This window comes from Zophobas morio, unplaced genomic scaffold (genome assembly GCF_036711695.1).
Source record: "Zophobas morio isolate AGI-343-1 ecotype UQ-CSIRO unplaced genomic scaffold, CSIRO_AGI_Zmor_V1 ptg000011l, whole genome shotgun sequence".
In the NCBI taxonomy this organism is placed as follows: domain Eukaryota; kingdom Metazoa; phylum Arthropoda; class Insecta; order Coleoptera; family Tenebrionidae; genus Zophobas; species Zophobas morio.
The window spans coordinates 2,478,323-2,498,775 of NW_026972116.1; the positions used below are offsets into that span (position 1 = coordinate 2,478,323).

General features: G+C 40.4%; 2 protein-coding genes and 1 long non-coding RNA gene across 4 annotated transcripts; 2 read left to right on the plus strand and 1 right to left on the minus strand.

Annotated features, from left to right (window-relative positions):
• The first annotated feature begins 6,545 nt into the window (after positions 1–6,545).
• Positions 6,546–9,187, plus strand: LOC135127079 (uncharacterized). Its single transcript, XM_064053393.1, has 3 exons — positions 6,546–6,759; positions 6,872–7,997; positions 8,818–9,187. Exons 1-3 carry the CDS (start codon positions 6,546–6,548, stop codon positions 9,185–9,187), a joined length of 1,710 nt encoding a protein of 569 aa, XP_063909463.1.
• A 2,221-nt stretch (positions 9,188–11,408) lies between these two features.
• On the minus strand, positions 11,409–19,262 carry LOC135126657 (probable phosphoserine aminotransferase). Of its 2 annotated transcripts, none has more exons than XM_064052703.1 (6): positions 19,163–19,262; positions 12,624–12,754; positions 12,292–12,569; positions 12,145–12,239; positions 11,924–12,093; positions 11,409–11,864 (listed from the first exon to the last, which is right to left on the minus strand). In XM_064052703.1, exons 2-6 carry the CDS (start codon positions 12,704–12,706, stop codon positions 11,495–11,497), a joined length of 996 nt encoding a protein of 331 aa, XP_063908773.1. In that variant the 5' UTR covers positions 12,707–12,754; positions 19,163–19,262; the 3' UTR covers positions 11,409–11,494. The 2 variants fall into 2 exon arrangements, with proteins under 2 accessions (XP_063908773.1, XP_063908772.1); XM_064052702.1 differs by lacking the exon at positions 19,163–19,262 and adding an exon at positions 13,293–13,443.
• A 285-nt stretch (positions 19,263–19,547) lies between these two features.
• LOC135127404 (uncharacterized) lies at positions 19,548–19,909 on the plus strand. Its single transcript, XR_010280214.1, has 2 exons — positions 19,548–19,638; positions 19,689–19,909. It is a non-coding gene; the product is annotated as an uncharacterized LOC135127404 (long non-coding RNA).
• Positions 19,910–20,453: the final 544 nt, after the last annotated feature.

Here is a 20,453-nt window from a genome sequence, read left to right on the forward strand (position 1 = left end):
CTATGCGCTGGCGTTAGATGTGCAACACCTTGGAGGCGATGCGGTCGGGAAGTTGGGAAGGCTGGGAAAGGCCGGTCGGTGAAGACGGCAGGTGGTGTTACTTGCCGATTTGGTCTTCAAGCAGCGCCCTACGGGGCCGCTTGCGACTGGGGGGGGCTTCCTCGTCGAACTCGTAGTCGACGGTTTCTCGCACCAGGGAGTTGGGGTGTTCTTCAGCTTTCCTGAAGGCTCGGAGGGCGATTTCGTGCAGGAACTCCTTCAGCGGCGGGAGGTTGGCCTCTCGGAGCAGTTGGGCGTTTCTGACGAACCATGGGGCTTGGAAAACCTGTCGGGGGGAAGCATAGGACATGGTGGGGCGAATGATGGCGCGATACAGCAACAACTTGTTCCTGATCGACACCTTACTGCGCTTACCGATCAGCGCAGACAACGAACCCTTTATCTTGTTCGTATTTCGAGATAAGAAGCGCAGTGCTCTTTTTTGGATTGACTGTAATGAGCCATCGTTTGCACCACTCCTCCAGCACATCCACGGCCTCCTGTAAGTAGGAGGTTACGAGGTGCGGCTTTTTGGACCGCGTAAGGATAGCCGTATCGTCTGCGTAGATGGCAAGGCTAGTTCGGGGGGATTTGGGTATGTCCGCGGTGAAAACCGCGTACAGGAGCGGGGAGAGCGCCGAGCCCTGGGGGACTCCTGCGCTAATTGGATGCTCCGCAGATAAAGCGTGCCCAATGCGTGCTTTAAACATGCGGGAATCCAGGAAAGATTGGATGAGCTGCACCATCGCCAACGGCACGCCTGCTTGGTGAAGCTTGTAAACAAGTCCATCATGCCAGACGGTATCGAAAGCCTTCGCAACGTCGAGGAACACCGCTCCAGTCAATTGTTTCCATTCAATTGAATTTTGCGGCGAATTCGACTACTCGGAGGAGTTGTTCGGATGTTGAGTGTTGGGGGCGAAAACCGAACTGTTCATCGGGGACTACGCCTCGTTCGTTGACGAACTCGGCTAGCCGTTTCCGAATCACACGTTCAGCGATCTTATCCACGGACGAGAGGAGACTGATGGGTCGGTGATTTTCCGGGAAAATGTGATTTTTCCCCGGTTTAGGGATGAAAATGACATGGGCTTCTTTCCACCAAGCTGGAAAAAATCGGAATTTGAACATTGCATTAATGATACCTGCTAGTGCGACGATGGCTTCGTCGGAGAGGTTCTTCAATGCTTTGTTCGGGATGCCATCTGGGCCTGGGGCTTTCCTGGGCTTGAGGAGTCGGATGATTTCACGGATTTCGTCGGGATGGACTTCGCGGATCTGGGCGTCTTTGTCGGGTTCTGCCATTCGAATTTCTTCGACGGTTTCCTCGACGAGGTCCAGGTGCGGGTTATCTGCATCAGGGTCGATGTTCGTCTGGCATTGGTTCTCCAGACTGTGAGCGAAGGCGGCGGCTTTGTCCTCTTCTGTGAAGACGATGCCGTTGTTCGCGCTGTGGATCGGTGGAAGTGACCGCTTGTCGCTTCTCAGCGCTTTGGCCATTTTCCAGGTCGATCTCGGGAATTTCACAGGAGGTTCGTCTCGTTGACGAGGATGGCATCGAGCTGGTGGTCTTCCATGAACTCTTCGAGTTCATAACGCCCGCTCCGGAGTCCATTGGCATTTCAGAAGGCGATCTGTAAGGAATTTACAATTAGTGGCGTACCACCCATCTAATTTTTGAAAAGGAGGGGAAGGAATGCCGCCATTTTTTCCGCCATGGACTGCGAGTCCTTGGCGGCGGCGATGGCGGTCATGAGCTGGCTTTTTTGGAGCTGGAGGTCGACCTGTTGGCGAGCCGTGAGGGCGACCTTCTTGGGGACGGGAGCGGGTTTGGGTTTTGGGGTGGCCTTGGGGGGGGCACCGCGTTTGGGGGCGGCTGTCCTGGGGGCGATCGTCTTCGACGATGTGGAAGGCTGCTTGGAAGCCTTCTGTTGCTGTGGCTTGGGGAACTTGGGACACCCCTTGTAGCTGGCCGGGTGTGGCCCGCTACAATTTGCGTATTTCGCAGGCTGCCTGCGCTGCTTCTCGCAGTCGCTGGTCTGGTGATCAACGCCGCATTTGACGCAGCGGTGTTCGGCCCTGCAGTGCCGCTGAGAGTGGTGGAATCGCTGGCAGCGGTGGCACTGGGCAGCATCCTTCCTCTTGTGGGGCTTCTCCACCTTGACGGAGAGGCCACAAAGTGTCTTCACCTCGAAGACCTTGGCCGGTCGTTTCGGTTCATCCGCCTAACCTGGATTGGTTGGAAACCCAGAGACTCCATGTTTTCCAGCACCTCCTGGCTGGCAACACCTACGGCGATGCCGCGGGTGACGACGCGAAGGGTTTTCTCCTCCGGGAGCGTGAAGGTGTGATACTGCACCTTCAGACTGTCCAGAAGTCTTACCAGTCTTCTGAAGTCGCTCACCTCGACCGGCTGAATCCGAGTTATTCGTCATCCGGCGTGAAACTTCCGACCATCTCTGGCCGTCCCGCAGGAGTGATGCTGAGCGGGATTTTTAGCAGCCTTTTATATTTTTTTACCGTTTTCTGGACACCGTCTGGGCAGCGGATTGGCTGTCGCCAGCCGTCACAGAAAACGGAGCATAATTGTTCTTTGCTTATCGCCTATTGACACTAAACTAATTCTCTGCACTAAATATATTACCAACTAATTACCTTACCCTAATTAACCTATTTTTCGCGAGCTGACGGCACACGCCACGCAATTCTGCACCAGTAGGCGGGGCCCCGACCGAGGTATTAAATATAACCACCGTCGGCGGGGCGGCCAGACCGGAAACAGCCGCCGCAGCACGCGAACCTATTCTACGCTAATACTACTTTATTAATTATCGTAAAAACTTAAATAAGGTCCTACAGTAACTTAATTAATTGTGAAATCAGGCCTCTGTCACGCTCTCCGGCAACACACTCCCCCTCACCGAAGGCCTGAATTTCGCGGTTGTCCTCTCTGAGCCGCCCTCGGAGTTCGTTGTTTGACCGTGCGGCGTCTCCTCCAGCTCTGGTTCGTCAACGTCTGCCCCTGGTCGGTCTGGGGACACGCTGGCGTGGGGGATAGATATTACTGTCTACGCCGCCTCCGTCGTGCGTTAGTTTGCTTTCGCTGGTTAGCGCGGTTGCCTTGGAGTGACGCTGTTTGTGTGGTCGCCCTTCGATGTTCAGGCACCTGGAGGACCGGTCGAAGATGGTCCACGTGCTCCACGGAGGTGTGAGTGCCGTGATCGATCACGCCACGCCGGCGATAGTCCGGGGACCCACCCAACGTGTCCGTAATCCAGGTGGTACATGGCGGCGGACCAATACCTTGTCACCCACTTCGTAGGTGGCGGGTTGCCGGTCGCCACCGTCGTAACGCTGCCTGTAGTCATCCATCTGTTGGAGGGCGAACCGTTGTCTCTCTTCAGCCGTGGTTTGGACGGGGCGCTCGTCCGCGTCCCAATGTCCCGACCGCTCGTCCGCGTCCCAATGTCCCGGCCGCGTAATTTCGAAGCCCATCAGGAGCTCGCTGGGGGACTGCCCTGTCGCTGCGTTACGTCGCCTGCGCAGATTGAACAGACCCTTGGGGATGGTTTCGTCCCAAGGTCTGCCAGGGGAGTCCTGGATGAGCACCCTCATGAGTTTTTTGAGGTCCTGATTTTTCCTTTCAGTCGGGTTAGCTCGCTGGTGGAACACGGCGGTACGCCAGTGGCGTGTTTTCCACCGCCTGCAGGCATTTTGAAATGCCTCGGAGGTGAATTGGGTCCTGTTGTCGGAGATGACGGACTTAGGGTACCCCCACCTGCAGAAGACCTCCTCCTCCATTAGGCGGACCGAGGCCTTCGCGGTAGCCCGAGGCAATGGGAAGGCTTCGACCCACTTCGAAAAAATGTCTGTGACCACCAGCAGGTATCGGTTCCCCGCAGGCGTCTCGTGGTACGGGCCCATGTAGTCGACGGCGATGGTCTGCCATGGTTTTTTTGGGATGTAATCCCGCAGGGGTGCGCGAGGTTGTCGTGCACCATCTCGTTTGGTAGTGGCCTCGGACGTATTTCTGCACGTCAGTGCTTAGCGAGGACCAGGTGTAATGTCTTTCAACAGCCCGGATGGTCTCATCTCGTCCTGGGTGCCCCGCTTAGATCATATAATAAATAGATACCACCATGCCGTGTTCTTTCCCTAGGACAGCCTGTGACGACATCCTCCTGTCATACATCTCTCTCGTGCATGGAGGGATTACAATGAAGCTATCCTTGCCTGATCACTATTTGAATTTTGCGCGCCTAAATTTTAGGAAGTATGTCTGAACTAACTTCGGAAGAAAGATGTTGACAGCTTGATTTTATAAATAATTCACAGTAGATAACGAAAGGAATAGTAAATTATTGGACAGCAATTGTGATCCTTTATGACTACATCACTTAAAATAGGATCTTTGTTCTAAATTCTAAAATTGTTTTTTGTACAACAACTCGAAAGAGAGGTTAGAAGAAACATCTGTCAAAAGCGATTTGTTGCGCTGGTGCGGTACAAGGATGGAAGTGAAATAGACATATACAGATAAAATGCATATAACAAAGATGAAGATGTGGTGATCACACAAGGATAGCATTATACTACTCCCTTTGACGTAGAAAACGACAACAGATAGCTTCATGTCTAGTCACAGCTTTCAGTTTGAGTATTGGTATCTATTTATTATATGATCTAAGGTGCCCCGCCTCCGGGGAGTCGTGGAATTCGTGGAGCATCCTCGGACGGGCTGCTGTCGGAACCCACAGCCGACGCGGGTCGCCCCGACGCCACAGGAAGCCGTCCTCGGTGTAATAATTTCGAGCGAAGGCGGCGTCGCCGGGTGCCTGGGGTCCTTCCACGGCGATGGCCTCCAGTCGCCGAATCATTCCCGGAAATTCCGGATCCGTCAGTTGGGCCACCCTGATTTCGTCCGCGAACGTAACCACCTCGATGGCGGCCAGGGTGGTGGTCGTGGCGGACGCCTGGTCGTCGTGCCGGTTTTCCGCCGCCCCCAGGCTCGGCAGAAGCATCCGCTCGATGCTCTCGACCTCGTCCGTCAGCTCGTCTCCCGCAGGATTTCTGGACAGGAGGTCCGGGAGCTGATTGTCTTTTCCGGGACAATGCTCCACCCGGAACTTGAATTTCTGCAGGAGGAGGGCCCAGCGCGTCAGCTTGGCGTTGATGTCTTTGGCGGAGTTTAGCCAAAGCAATGCCTTGTTGTCGGTACGCAGCGTGAACTCTCGGTCTTCGAGGTAAGCTCGGTATTTCCGGACCGCCCAGACGATGGCCAGGCATTCCTGCCCGTTCACGTGGTACCGGCGCTGGGTTTGGTTGAGTTTAGCGCTAGCGTATGACACCACTAGACGCCTCTTTCCGTCTTCCTGGTATAAAACTGCGGCGATGCCGACACCGCTGGCGTCTGTTTGCAGTACGAACCTCTTAGCGAAATCTGGCCGGTGCAGGTGGAGAGGTTTGCCCATTTCGCGTTTGAGGTCGTCGAAAGCTCGTTGAGCCTCGTCCGTCCACCGGAAGCGGTTCTTACTGTTGAGCAAATCGGTCATGGGGGCCGACAAGTCCGCGAATCGCGGTACGTATTCGCGCACCCAGTTTGCCAGACCCAGGAAGCTCTGAAGTTGCTTTCGTGTTGTGGGCGCCTGTGAGGCCAGTTAACAATATAGTAGTATTAGATATATGAAATGAATGCAACTTTGATTTATTATAGTACTATACAGACGTTTTTATAATAAAACTTCAAAATTAGTTATGTCTAAGAAATAATTTCATCAAAAAGAGATAGACAATAAGAAGTTTGAGTACATATTAAATTAATAACATGTTGTAACGCTAGGCTGTTAGATGGCGCTACTAGAGAACCACCCCCACTGGCGGAACCACCCTCCTACCTTCTTCTTCCCTGAGCCGCGGACGCGGACGGCCGTATTTTACATTGTGTTCATATTATCTTATACATTTATTATCAGTTTTGTGAATAAAGTTTTCGTAGAAAAAAAAGTGCTTTATTGGCCGTGGCGAAAAAGTAATCGTCGCGTAATAATGTTGATTTCCACCAATACCTATTAAAAGCCATAATCAGTGGTGGATTTACATAAGGGGCACGAGGGGCATGTGCCCCGGGGCGGCACCTTACAGGGGGCGGCAAGCGGATAAAATTTTAAAATTGAAATATCCCGTAAAAATTATAATTAACTTTTAAAGATCTCATATAACGGAACAATTGACCACCTAAGCAAGATTACTCAGCTAGTCTACTTATTACAATTTTGTCAAGCGATGGTGTAGGTGTGGAATGTGCAGATGTGGTAACTTTCTCTTTCTCCGATAACGGGGTTGGGGTGATCTGTAGCATGAGCATCATCTGTGCTTTCGGTTGCTCGGTTCACGTTCTTTCTTCTTTCTGGTTCTTGCGGTACTGTGTGCTGTGATAGTCAATTTGAAGACTAGGGTTGTACAAAAACAGTTAACTTGTTACATATTGTCATCAGAAGTTTGGCAACATGAGTGAAAAACGGCGTAAATTAAGTGGTGCTGCATACAAGAAAAAGGAACATGAAAAGCAGGAAAAACAGAATAAAGTTTTGTTAAACGTGCCTAAGCTTGAGACTTTTTTTAATAAAACTGAAAAAGAGAAACTCTGCCATACAGAACTTACAGAAGAGACTGAAGTTGAAGAAAAACAAATTTCGGTAGCTGATGACGTTGACAAAAATGGTAATCTATACAATTTATATTACATTTCTAAATAATAAGTATTAGACGTTTTTTCGATATTTACCTACAGTTTTCAGTTCTAATTTATTACTCGTATAATTCGTCTTTTCAGCGACAACAAATTTACCCGACGATCACGTTGAAGATGACCTGAGTTCACAAGATTTTCAACATGATGCGCAAACAATCAAAAACGCAAGTGTAGATACAGATAATCCTCAGAAAGATTCTGATCCTGCCTATTTACTTGACACCGATCCAGCTAACTGGATTATTGATGAAACCTTGCGTAATTATGTGGCTAAATATGGATACAGTCAAAATCAAAATGCCGATTTTTCCCAAACTAAGCGCATTTATAGTAACGGAGCAACAAGGTATTTATCTCCTGCCTTGTTTGTCAGGACTCTACCTAATAAGGAGAAAAAACCTCGTGCTTGGCTTATTTATTCTCCAGTTAAGCAAACACTTTTCTGTGCTCCCTGTTTACTTTTTGGCAACACGACCTCTTTTTCAAATGCTGAAGGGTTTAATGATTGCAAACATTCATTTGAAAGAGTTACTGATCACGAAAATTCCAATAAACATAAAGAATGTGAAAGACTTTTAAGAGCACGATCAAGGAACCAAGGTCGGATTGACCAGAAATTATCTGCTGCAATTGACGAAGAAGTTAATTATTGGAAAAATGTTTTGCGAAGAGTTGTGTCGTGTGTAAAATCATTAGCGTCGCGAGGACTTTCTTTCAGAGGACATGATGAAAAATTTGGATCCACGCACAATGGAAATTTTATGATGCTCCTGGAATTATTAGCAGAATTTGATCCATTTTTAGCAAATCATATAAATAGATTCGGTAATAAAGGTAGCGGTAGTACAAGCTATCTGTCAAAAACTATTTATGAAGAGCTTATTCAATTAATGGCGAAAAAAGTTTCAACTGCAATTGTCAAGGAAACAAAGGAAGCAAAATATTATTCCAACATTGTAGATTCCACCCCAGATATTTCCCATGTCGATCAACTTACATTTATCGTACGATACGTGAAAAACGATGGTTCTGCCGTAGAACGTTTTTTAACTTTCATCGAAAATCCGGGACACAAAGCCGAGGAGCTCGCAACTGCAGTTTTTACCAGGCTTTCAGCTTACGATATTGACATAGCTGATTGTAGTCTTATGATAACGCAAGAAACATGTCAGGCATTTACACAGGACTACAAGCAAGAATTAAGGAAGTAAACCCATACGCTGAATATGTTCCTTGTTCAGGACATTCGCTAAACTTGGTTGGCAACTGTGCAGCAGAATGTTGTTTAGAAGCAGTGAAATATTTTCGAATGGTTCAAAATTTATACAACTTTTTTTCTGCTTCCACACATCGATGGAAAATTTTAAACTCATTTTCTGACACACAAAACGTCAGAGTAAAATCTCTTTCCGTTACGAGATGGTCGGCGCGAAGTGATGCTGTACGCTGCCTAACAAAATTTTTGCCACAAATTTATAATTGTTTACTTAAAATAGAACAAGACGAGTTTGAAAAAGCAAGTACACGAAGCGAAGCTGAAGGAATCAAGTCTCAAATGGAATGTTTAGAAACTGCATTTTTGCAAAATTTGTGGGACTTTTTACTTTCACGATTTAATTCAGTAAGTAAAAAGGTACAAAGTGTCGATACAAGTATTATTGAAGTTATAGATCTATTATACCAAGGATTAATTAAGTTGGTAAATGATACACGAGACCAATTTCATTTTTACGAAGAAAAAAGCATTCAAATATCTATTCAGAAAACGTATGAAGCTGAAACTAGTCGTAAAAAAAAACGTAAACTGCATTTCGATGAAATCCAAAACAACGAGATTGAAATGACAGCTCAAGATAGCTTCAGAATAAAAACATTTAGTATTATTTTGGATTGCTTGAAATCAAAATTAATACAAAGAAACGACAGCTATAAAAATTTAACGAAAAATTTTCTGTAATTACAGAACTTAGACATTTAGATGCAAAGAGTGTACGCGAGAAGTCAAAATCTTTGCAAAGTTTTTTTAGTTTAGATTTAGAGGATTCGTTGGAAGATGAAATGCTTCATTTTCAAGCACACTGCGCCGAGAAGAATCTTGGTAACATATCACCTATTGATTTGATGAAATTTCTTCGTAAAAATGAACTTGATTCCGTGTTTCCAAACGTAGATATTGCATACCGGATGTTTGTATGCACGCCAACCAGTAATTGCAGCGCTGAGAGGTCTTTTTCAACTTTAAAAAGGGTGAAGAACTATCTGAGATCCACAATGACTGAAGACAGACTAAATTCACTTGCTGTGTTGACGATCGAGTCTGAAGTTTTATTATCATTAGATTTCGATGATATCATTGAACAATTCGCCTTCCAAAAAGCAAGACGCAAGACATTTTAGAACTAATGGCTTGTTTTTAGTCTTAATTGTAATGATTTATATTGTAAGACCTAAAATAGAATTTTATTAATTTAGTACATAAATTTAATTTTTGTTTCTTAATTTAACCCCTAAAATATTTTGAGGTTGAGTCAAAGGGGCGGCAGAATTGTAGTGCCCCCGAGCGCCCAAAACGTAAATCCGCCACTGGCCATAATTTTTAACATTGATTAAATAGTTTCGGTCAGCTTTATTCCGTGTCCTCTGCAGCGTAGATATCTGTACATCTTTTTCGAATCAAATCGAGCAAAATAGTATACCTACATATTTGTATATACAGCTTCTTATACAATTGAATGCAAACAATTTAACTGGTAATAAAACTCATCAAATCGTCAATATGCGAACCTATGCCGTAAAACATTTGTTCTAAAATCCTTCTTTTTGGCCTTTTCCCCTGTTTGTTTTGACCAGCCTTTGACACAGAGAGGTTTTTTGGCTAAACACTTCGCGCAAATTTTTGCCGCAAAAACGAATGGGGGCGTTGTGATTTGATTATAAACGTGCAGGAAGCGAGATGTCTATACAGTGTCCGCTTCCGAAACCGACGCTTTCCAGATAGACACAAATTTATTGCAGCAGCTCCAACACCTACCGTCGCAAGCAAAAAATTCTGGTCGTCAGTTTAGTGTCTGCTATTTAATTATGTGTAAAAAAAATGACATTAACGACCAGAATTTTTGACTCGTGACGGTACGTGATTCCGGAAAATTTCAGACCTCCGATTATAATCGAGGCTATCACCGGACAGATCGGTACTAGAGCTGGAACCCGACATTTTGAATGTTGTTGTCGAAGAGCCCAATATCACGATTCGTTGATTGACATTTAGCATGGGTATTTCGACCTTTATTGTGTGATGGAGCCTTTGCGAACAAAGATTGCACCCATACTACCTTGAACGTGTGCAAGCGCTAAAGCTTATGTTACCCAGTGGTTAAATGTGCATTTTGAAAGCAAGTGGATTGATAAAAATGGACAAGTGCTGTTGCTTTTTCGTTTCCCCGACTTAACTCCCTGTGATTTTTTTGGTGGGGACATGCAAAGGAGTTAGTGTACGCGACCCCCATAAATTCAGTGAAAGAACTAACTACACGGTGAATGCTGTGGATGAAACAATTCGTCAAAATCCGACTATGAGTGAGAGAAGACAAGTTTCAATGACCCGGCTAACTCAAGTATGCACATAGACAAAGCAAGAGAGTTTGTCTATGAGTATGCATTAACAGAGAAGGGCGGAATTTTCAGCGATTTTTATAAGTGAGTGAATTGCGGTACTGCAACATACATATTTGGTGATTTATTGTCATCGTTGAAGTGAAACCATTTGTCGAGTGTTAATAAGTTTGCGAAAACTTTTGTAATTCCATCCGATATTTTATGTTTTTATTGTACTACTTATGGTACTACTGATCAACATGTATTTATTTTGTTGTTAATAAATGAGCCCTTTGGGGAATAAATAGGGTTTTCTTGTATTTATTATTGCTTTTTTCATGAACACATGTAAGCGACGACTTTTTTTCCTGATAATAAGCGTGCGTTTTTGAGAAGTGCGGATGGTTTTTGTTCCATCGAAGAAGAAGGTATTATAATTACACATTTACGCTAATAATGAGTTCTGTTCCCGGTTAAATTTTTTGCATTCAACACCCTGTATATTAGTGGTCGAATTGACAAAACAATTCATTCTGTTTGTTACGTTACCTACTTGGAGAATGTACCTACAATAACGAATTAAAGAACGTGTTAAATATTTGCTGAATCATGTATTGCAGAATATGCACATTTGATCCACCTTATGGCCTAGTAGGTACCTACTTCAATTTACCATCTTGCTGTTGGTTGATTATTATTGATCAAGTGGTAAACAACATCCAATAATCAAGTTATTAATCTATCTTGTTGACAACGGAGTGGAATTATTTGAAAATTATGACAATGTGTTTGTTATCTAGATTGACTTTTGACCTTCAAACACATACGTTTTTCAATTAAGCGGTGAACAATAGGTTACGTCCTCTTTTAAAACTCCGTAGATAACGAATGCGAACCTTTGAAAATAACAGAATAATTAGGTTGTATTATTTGCCTGTTTCTGCGTCGTTTTTTCGATGATCTTCATGACTCATTATATCTTAAAAATCATAACACAGAATTTCATACAAATAAAACATGTGAATTTATTGTTATTATGTCTATTAATTTTTAACTTATAAGTACAAATAAAATAAATACAAAATTAAATAATCTATAAACCGAATTTTTTTATCCATATTGTTTTCTGAATTCATTCATGAATTTCACTAATAAATTAACATCATCACTAGTTACTGCATTATACAAGGATGCCCTCATTCCTCCAACTGATCTGTGACCTTTCAGTTGGAACATTTTTAGCTTTTCGGCCTCTTGTAAGAATTTTGTTTCTAAGTCTTCATTTCCCTGAGGTCCACCAACTCTAAAAGGCACATTAATTCTACTTCTGACATCTTCATCAATAGGACAACTGTAGAAATTATTGGAATGAAGAATAGCATCATATAAGAGAGTCTTTTTTTGTGAAGATTGGGCTTCCATTGCCTCGACACCACCGTTTTTCTTAATCCATTGTAAGACTTTCTCCATTACATAAACCCTGGTTAATAACATGAAATGATTTTAGAGCTACTCTTTACATGACAACATTATACTTACGAAAATGTTGCCGGGGTATTGTGGACGGAATTTTCTTTATTTATGTGTGTAAAGTCAAATACAGATGGGCAAATCTTCATTGGATTTCCTAAAAGATCTTCTCTGATTATAACTACGGTAACTCCGGCTGGACCAATATTTTTTTGTGCCCCGGCTATGATGCAACCGAACTGCAATTCCAAAAATTAGCTGGAATTAGTTAATTAAAAAAAAATAAGCACCTTTGTAATATCTACACGTTTGGTCATAATACTGGACGACATATCACTAACAATTGGAATTCCATTAGCGTTAGGAATATATGGAAATTCAACCCCTGTAAAGCAATGAAATGAAAAATCGTATCTTAGAAATTTTTACTGACCTACCATCAACCGTTTCATTATCGCAATAATACAAATACGCAGCGTCGGGATTCAATGTCCAAGTAGATTCTGCCGGAATGCTTCCCGGCTTATCGGCTTTAGGGAATACCAAGTTAACTTTTCCATACTTGGCTGCTTCTTTTGCAGCTTTACCAGACCAGGTACCCGTTACTGCATAATCTGCAGAACCTGTTCTATTTATAAGGTTCATAGCCACTGCAGCAAAGGCACCCGTTCCTCCACCTTGTATAAAAAGAATTTTGTAATTATCTGGTACATGCCTGAAAGAACGAGTTTTAGATTTTTTATTTGCATTTTTAAGGTGGATTGATTACAGTAATTCTCTAACCGCTTTTTGCGCGTCGTTGTTGATTTTTGAGTATTCTTTAGAACGATGGCTCATTTCCATCAAACTCATGCCGCTTTCTCCGAAAGATAAGAGCTCTTTCTGAACTTCTTCTAAGACCTGAAATTGGAAAATATTACATTAAACGATGTCTGTCAGTTGTATAATACTTATTTGAAGTTTATAGTATAGACGATTTGAGTAAATCTTTGCGTGATAAATTTAAGTAAGTAGAAAATTTTTACTGTGCAAAAATGTGTAATGAAAATAAGACTTTTCAATAGTTTCCACTATTTGTTGATCAATCTACAGTTTTTAATGGAATTTCTAAATAATGTGCGATAACAATAAACCTTTAGTAACTGCACTGAGGCTGCTTAATTTGTTACGTAAATTTAAAATTATAACTTTTATGCTACTGAACGACACAGGCATCGGCCGTCCATTCACTTCTTGTTTGCAGCGGAACAATCAGGTTTGAGTATCAACGTTTGTTTTCCATCAATTTGCCAAGGTTAATTAAATCGTTTTTTTATTGTTGCGTTTAGAATATTACCCATTATTCGCGTGTAAAATAGGGTGTAATGATTACTCATTTTTATGTGATAATACAACGGAAAAAAACTAATCGCTTCACACATTTTTAATTAGTACATACCTCCCTCGGGAGCTTGGCGGGACCAGCCCCAAAATTTAATGCTGACTGACTGCTGCCCATTTTATTGACACTTATACAATATATCTGTTTATAGAAACGTACTGAACAGTGTTCAGGTAGCAACACTAGAACTTAAACTGTGCGCTTTCCATAAGCATGTACTTATATACCTTCATGTATTTGTAACGCGGTAGTGGTGGGGTAACACAGATCACAAGATTTTTGATTAACTATAATCGAAAGAATTTCTCAATTACAGTTACGTTGTATTTACTGATAAAACGTCATTGAACACTACGCGATAAAAATACAATTCATTTATTCAATAAGTAAAACAAGCCTCGGTAGAAATGCTTAGTTGAGTGTATTTAATCACCTCTTTCAAATTATAGATCAATGATCTTGATCTTTGTAAGGATGTTTGAAATTGATAGTAATCTTTATGTAGATGTGACTTGGGCAGATAAGTGGATCTTTGTCGGTTTTATCACATGAACGTTTGGTTAATAAGTATTTTTATGAGTGTTGAACTTTAACAATTTTTTGTGGTACATTTCCATCATGTCATGTTGTTTCACGTACAGAATATAACCACTTAAACAATTCGCCGTTATTTCTGATTTTGATGTAGGATGGGTAACAATGAAACTGTTTTCTGAACATCAATACACATTCGTTTGTTTCTACAAATAAACGTAAAATTGTTATATTATAAATTCTTAGTACCTGAGCGTAAGCGAAGGAAGTAGATATTAAAATTTGATCCATCCGACGAACCGGTGCTTTCAGGTTTTCTTGAGAGTACAAAAAGTAGATCTCCCGTTTTTATCTGTCTATTCTCTGTCTGTCTGTCTATCTGTCTGACGCTAACCAAAAATTGTCTGATCATCCCCACCAACAATGGTATGACATCATCTCCAAAAATTTACAATAGTAAATATTATTTAAATTTTGTAAAATAAGATATTCCTGCACTCGTGGTTATATCTACCGTTACAAGTGTAATTTATGAATCCGTACTCACAATTGTATAACAATATTGTAATGTAAAACTTAAGTACCCTGATAATAGAAACGTTCCTTAAACCATAAACAACTTACTATCTTATGGTCGTCGACACTTTCTCTTCGGCGGTTCATAAAATATGATATATAATGTCTATGCCTAAATATTTTAACTAAGGAATTTCGTAAATTGCAGGTTTATTAATATTATTTAGCCATTACTGTATTGTTAAAGGAGTACTTACTAGCTGCTTAGGGTGCTGTTAGCATAAGAAAAGATTACTGTTATTTGTCATTCCGAACCATTTAAACATTTTTCTGATTTGTTAGAAAACAACGTGGAAAGTATATTGGACAACATTTTCCTCAACATTTTTTTCTTTTGCGGCCGTGTTAAAGACATTATGTGCAGAACACGTGTTAAAAATTTAAAAACTTTAAAACATGTAGTTCAACGTATTCAAGAAATGTTGAACTCAGTACTGTAAGCTCAGTTGATATGTATGTACCTAGTAAAACTTTAATAACTTAATCCAAACCACCATTATAAGTCAAACACGCTACTGTTAACTGCAATAAATAAATTTTCAAGTAGAGAGTAGAACGAAAAAAATATGTTTACGTATGTGTATGTAAATAGATGCATATTTAAATGTATCGCATTCCTTTCATTTTTGTATGTGTAGTTCCGGTTGTTAAAAAAAGTACCAGAGGAGGAGAGGGATAAGAAATGAACACAACACGGAACAAAAAATGTAAACATTTGAATGCAGGGCCGTAATAGGTAATGGAGATCTACCTTGAAATCGCCAAAAACTTCATAATAAACGTTCAAAGTGGCCACCATTATTGTCTAGACAACATTAAAGACGGCAACGAAGTCTTTAACTCTTTGTAACATAATTCCCGCAAAATTTCAAGAGTAACAAAATTCTTTATGCTTGCACTGCATTCCCCTGGGCTTCTCCATACACTAGCACCACGTGTATTCACTGTTCGAATAGCGGGGCATAACTTCACACAACGAAAAGTGAAAACACCGCAAAGAAAAGTCGAAAAGCAACTAACTGTTTGGAAGCTGATAAAACGTTATCGCTAGCCAACTCGCCAAAAAATTGTGTAAAAACAAACACTTTCCACCTGATGCATCGAAAGTAAAATTCAGGGTCAACAACTGAAGAAATGCATGGCCGGTTTTTGAAAAAATGCCAAATAGAAAAATGTTTTCTGTTGACGAGTTCTGTTCGTGGTTAAATTTAATGTACTTTTTTCTGTAACACGTTGTATGTATAGTGTACATACAGTGCAGATATTCTGCTGAAATATAAAATTTTGATTTGAAAAGACTTTTGTCGCAGAAGGGAGCATAGTGAGACTATTAATGTAAACGTCGCTGTTTAGCCAACCTTGCATGCACAGCATTACCCTAGGGCTTACTGTGGAAACTCATGCCCCCGCATTTATGGTGAAACGACGTCGCTCAGTAGTGTCTACGTATTTTTCTTCATACAGGGTATTTTGTGGCTTGTCTACCCATACTCTATCATTTGAACACAACTGGAATGTCTTTTCATCAGAGAACATTACTGTACTCCAGAACTCTTGGTAGTGTACCAAATGGTACAGTGCGAAACCCTTGCTTCTTTATGTTGAGAAGTTGTCTTCAATTTTCGAGCCAAACAGTTTGGAAACTGCCAGAAAAATTGAAAGTAGCTAATTTATGTTGCGTGAACAGCGCTGGTAAAAGGAATCTGTCTAATAATGTTAATTAAAGCTTCGTCTTCATTACATGGAGAAACACGATGTCCACGTGAGCCTAGACGATGCAAACGTTCTACAGTTTGTTACCGTCTTTACTTCTGTATGATAAAATTTACAGTATTTTTTGGAATGCCGAAAGCTAGAAAGACTTGCCGTTGAGACATTCCATTTTCAGTAAGAGCTATTACTCTATTAATTTATTAAAACTTGATACGGCTGCCTTGTTTTATAAAAAGTCATGACAAAATTAATTTGACTTTTTTTTTATAAAGCATCAATCGCAATGACAGTAAAGCTGCATTTACATTTAAAATTTTGATAACGATAGAAGATACCTACGACTACAGAAATACGTTTCCAGGGTTCAGACCAATTTTGAAAATAGTTTCGGCATTTCGCCCAGTTTCGTAAGGAGCATTATTAGGAAATAAAAGAACAAGAAAACCAAAAAGTTTGGGAGAGAAAATAACGACAATGGATGGAAATCTCTAAAGAATATTAGAATATATGAAGAGTTCATGCTTTAAATACAATAATATTTTTCACTTTGTACAAATTATATTAATAGTAATTCACACAACTAGTTCGGGATAGCCTCCTTCGCAAATGAACGCTTGTTTGCGGCATGACCGAAGGGAACGTGTTGTGTAAAATATTTTTTGCACTCATGATCTTTTTTGATGGCTTTCGTGCATTCACCAGGGTGCGGGAGTTCGAACTTCCCGCACACGTGCATTTTAACTTCCCGTTGCAATGGTAACCTTAAAATACTCGCGTAGTGTCAACATTGTGATGTGTTGACGGCGCCATTGTTTATAAATAACTCACAGTTAATTTCTTCAGTTTAAAGGTTTATTCGTTGCAAAAAATATTGTACACAACACGTTCGTGAGCCTGCTTCCCGCATTCACGCAAATGCGGCACTCCCTTCGGTCGTGCCGCAAACAAGCGTTCATGCGGGAAGCAGGCCTTCCCGAACTAGTTGTGTAAATTACTATTTTGCAACGAATAAACCTTTAAACTGAAGAGCACAGCTGAAGAGATTAACTGTGAGTTATTTATCAATAACAGCTTTGACAGCGCCGTCAACACGTCACGATGTTGACACTACCCGAGTATTTTAAGATTACCATGCCAACGGAAAGTTAAAATGCACGTGTGTGGGAAGTTCGAACTCCCGCACCCTGGTGAATGCGCGAAAGCCATCAAAAGAGGTCATGAGTGCAAATAGTAATTTACGCAACTAGTTCGGGATAGCCTGCTTCCCGCATGAACGCTTGTTTGAGGCACGACCGAAGGGAGTGCCGCATTTGCGTGAATGCGGGAAGCAGGCTCACGAACGTGTTGTGTACAATATTTTTTGCGACGAATAAACCTTTAAACTGAAGAGATTAACTGTGAGTTATTTATAAACAACGCCATTGACAGCGCCGTCAACACGTCACAATGTTGACACTACTCGAGTATTTTAAGGTTACCATGGCAACGGGAAGTTAAATGCACGTGTGCGGGAAATTCGACCTCCCGCACTCTGGTGAATGCGCAAAAGCTATCAAAAAAGGTCATGAGTGCAAAAACAATATTTTCAATGCGACAGATAAACGAAAAATTTGGAAATAATTGTGATGCAGTACCTTACCTCCCTTGGATTACCCCTCGTTAAAATTGTTTCAGTAGTTTAAATTTAGTAAATTTCATGTATTTAGTAGAGCAAAATGTACATCCTTTGAAAAACATTTCGGCATGCTACAATATTCTACATAAAATTCCAAAGTTATTTCTGAAAAGTAGGATATATTATTTTTTGGTAAAAGAGAAGAACACAAACACAAGCCGTGGGGAAACCAAAAGTAATCGTAGTGTGACAATGACAGCTCTTGAAGAAAAATAAAAATATTATAATTATAATTTGTATTTTTTTGTGTTCCAAAATACTCCAACTTATTTTTTTATTAGTTAGCGAAAATAATATAAATATAGCTCTAGGGGTCAATTTTACGTATATTTTCCTGAAATTTTCGAAGCACATTATACCGAGTGTCTGGAAAATGGCGGATTAACTCTCCGCTACGCTCTTAACAATCAACTGGTGAGTCTGGGAAAAATAGTAAAAAAAATCCTTCTCACATTTTGGTGGAGTTATAATGATTTTAAAATTGGTTCTTTTGCTACGTTTAACAACTAAACAGCTCATTCATTATCACAATAACTAGTAATAAAACTTTCAGTTAATATTTTTCTCGCCCATGACCATGTTTAATTACCATTTCAGTTAGATTGCACAAAGATATGGCTGTGTTGTTTTTGTAATAATTTGATAAAATTCCATTTGACAACAATGTTTTCCTGATATAAAGCGAAGGTGGATTTCAGTCACCATCGTTACTAAGGAACCAGAAAGTAAGCTGGACGTATTCAAGCATTAGGGGTGTGCAGTGTTGCCAATTTTACTTTAATAAAATTACGTTTTTTTCGTAATGTATAGTCTTTGCCATTTCTACTGAAACACCACTTGTTGAACGTAAATTTGGCAACGTTCATCTTCAGACAATTTTCTAACTAAAAGCCGTTGTCAATCAACCGAAAGCTGTTACCAATTGCTAAATTTTAAGCAAAATCTACAGGTGGTGTTTCAATAGAAATGGCAAAGACAATACATCATAAAGAATTGTTTTATTATATAACGTACTGAAGAGTTAATCCGCCATTTTCCAGACAGGCGGTATAACATAGTATTAGCAGGCATACATACCATAATGAATGTACATATTTACCCACACATCAATGACACATCTAAAAACTATTTCATAAATTTTTACTGATGCGTACATCTCGACATGCAACTAGTACAATAGTACTGATCATGCTCCTGAGGCAAGGGAAGTTCACTGTGAATAACTTTACAAATTAAAAAAAAGTTTTACCCCTGTATTCGAATGCAGCATGATTCCTATGAATTAAAAGAATGATGTAATAGATGCGACGTTGATAGTCGGTTCAATAGTCCTTTTTTTAATATTAAATTTCTAAAATTATATTGAACTGTATCACATTCGTACACTGGGGTCAACTGTATGAATCACATGACAAGATAAAGAACTTACTGTGCAGTGTGCTGGTGTAATATGTATGTTATTTCTCTGGAAAGTTATGAAGCATATGACGGTATGGTCTGATTTGATTGCTGTTCATAAACATATTGCAGAATCACTCATATGATGTAGTTGTATGAAAAAAATACATTTGGAGATAATCATGAAGCAATATTACTATTCTTTGTTACCATGTCTAAACATGGAAAGTTTTAATTTCTCAGTAATCTTATTTTATGAGTAGCGTATTTTATTTATCTAAAAATCCGCAGGAACAATATAATTGTTTGTAACAAGATTCGCGTGTTTATGATTTCGCAAAGGTGTAATAATAACTTAACATTTATGCATTACTTATATATTTTTGGTAAAACAAGAGATTCTGAATCAACATAAATGCGTTTAATTTAATGCATTGTTTTTAGTGATTTTAATCGAGCAAATCATTTGAGAGAGAACTATGAGTTTTAAATACAAAAATAGATAAGGTATTGTACTTGAATATAGCAATTATTTGATAAGATCTAAATATCAACAGCTTTCCAATAAAACTTTGTACTTCCGAAACTTCTCGAGATATGAGTATGACTACGTAGACGCAGTGGTTCCCAAACTTAACCGGCTCACCGCCCATTTTTCGGAAAGAAAATTAATTCACGCTTCCCACGCTACCTCCCCTCTCCCTCCCGGCCTCCCCTCAGACTTCCAGCGCACAAAAGAAAAAATGTTATTATTAATAAAATTTCCTAACTATGAAAACTTGTCAAAATATTTATTACCAATTATAATCCATATTTTAAAATACATAGTTATAGTGCTAATGCATAGAATGGCTTTGATCCTTTCGTACCAATTTATTGATACCAAGGTATCATTTTTGTCAACCGCATCTGTAAATCACCGCGATTAATTATTACACAGACCTGCAAAATATAAGTGTTAAAAACCTGTCTTTGTGTTAAGAGCTGTTTTGCATATTTGTTGTATTGCTATCTAATTACATTAATTACAAATATGAACTTCATTTTTTGCTATCACCTAAGGTTTATTTGGAAAAAAATATGAAAAACTAAAATTTAATAAATACAAATATTAAAGAAAAATTAGGTATTAAATAAATACTTTTTTTCATTAGCAGGCATGAAGGAAAGTAAAAACTGTAAAAGACAATAAACTGAAAAAATGAACCTTCGATTTTTGACGAAAAATGTTTAAGTTCACAAAAATTTACATCATAGTAGTCGCTGGTGAAGTGTTGTTGTTTGACATTTGAAAATTTTTTATGACAGCAGCATTTCACGAA

What these genes read in the sequence shown, in the direction of transcription:
- LOC135126657 (XM_064052702.1), bottom strand. Translation starts at nt 13,352, where the DNA reads ATGGGCAGCAGTCAGTCAGCATTAAATTTTGGGGCTGGTCCCGCCAAG. An exon ending in CCGCCAAGCTCCCGAGGGAG is followed by an intron (nt 12,755 to 13,292) that starts GTATGTACTAAT and finishes TTCCAATTTCAG; the next exon opens with GTCTTAGAAGAAGTTCAGAA. An exon ending in AAAGCGGTTAGAGAATTACT is followed by an intron (nt 12,570 to 12,623) that starts GTAATCAATCCA and finishes TCGTTCTTTCAG; the next exon opens with GCATGTACCAGATAATTACA.
- LOC135127079 (XM_064053393.1), top strand. Translation starts at nt 6,546, where the DNA reads ATGAGTGAAAAACGGCGTAAATTAAGTGGTGCTGCATACAAGAAAAAG. An exon ending in TGATGACGTTGACAAAAATG is followed by an intron (nt 6,760 to 6,871) that starts GTAATCTATACA and finishes TCGTCTTTTCAG; the next exon opens with CGACAACAAATTTACCCGAC. An exon ending in TACAAGCAAGAATTAAGGAA is followed by an intron (nt 7,998 to 8,817) that starts GTAAACCCATAC and finishes AAGTTTTTTTAG; the next exon opens with TTTAGATTTAGAGGATTCGT.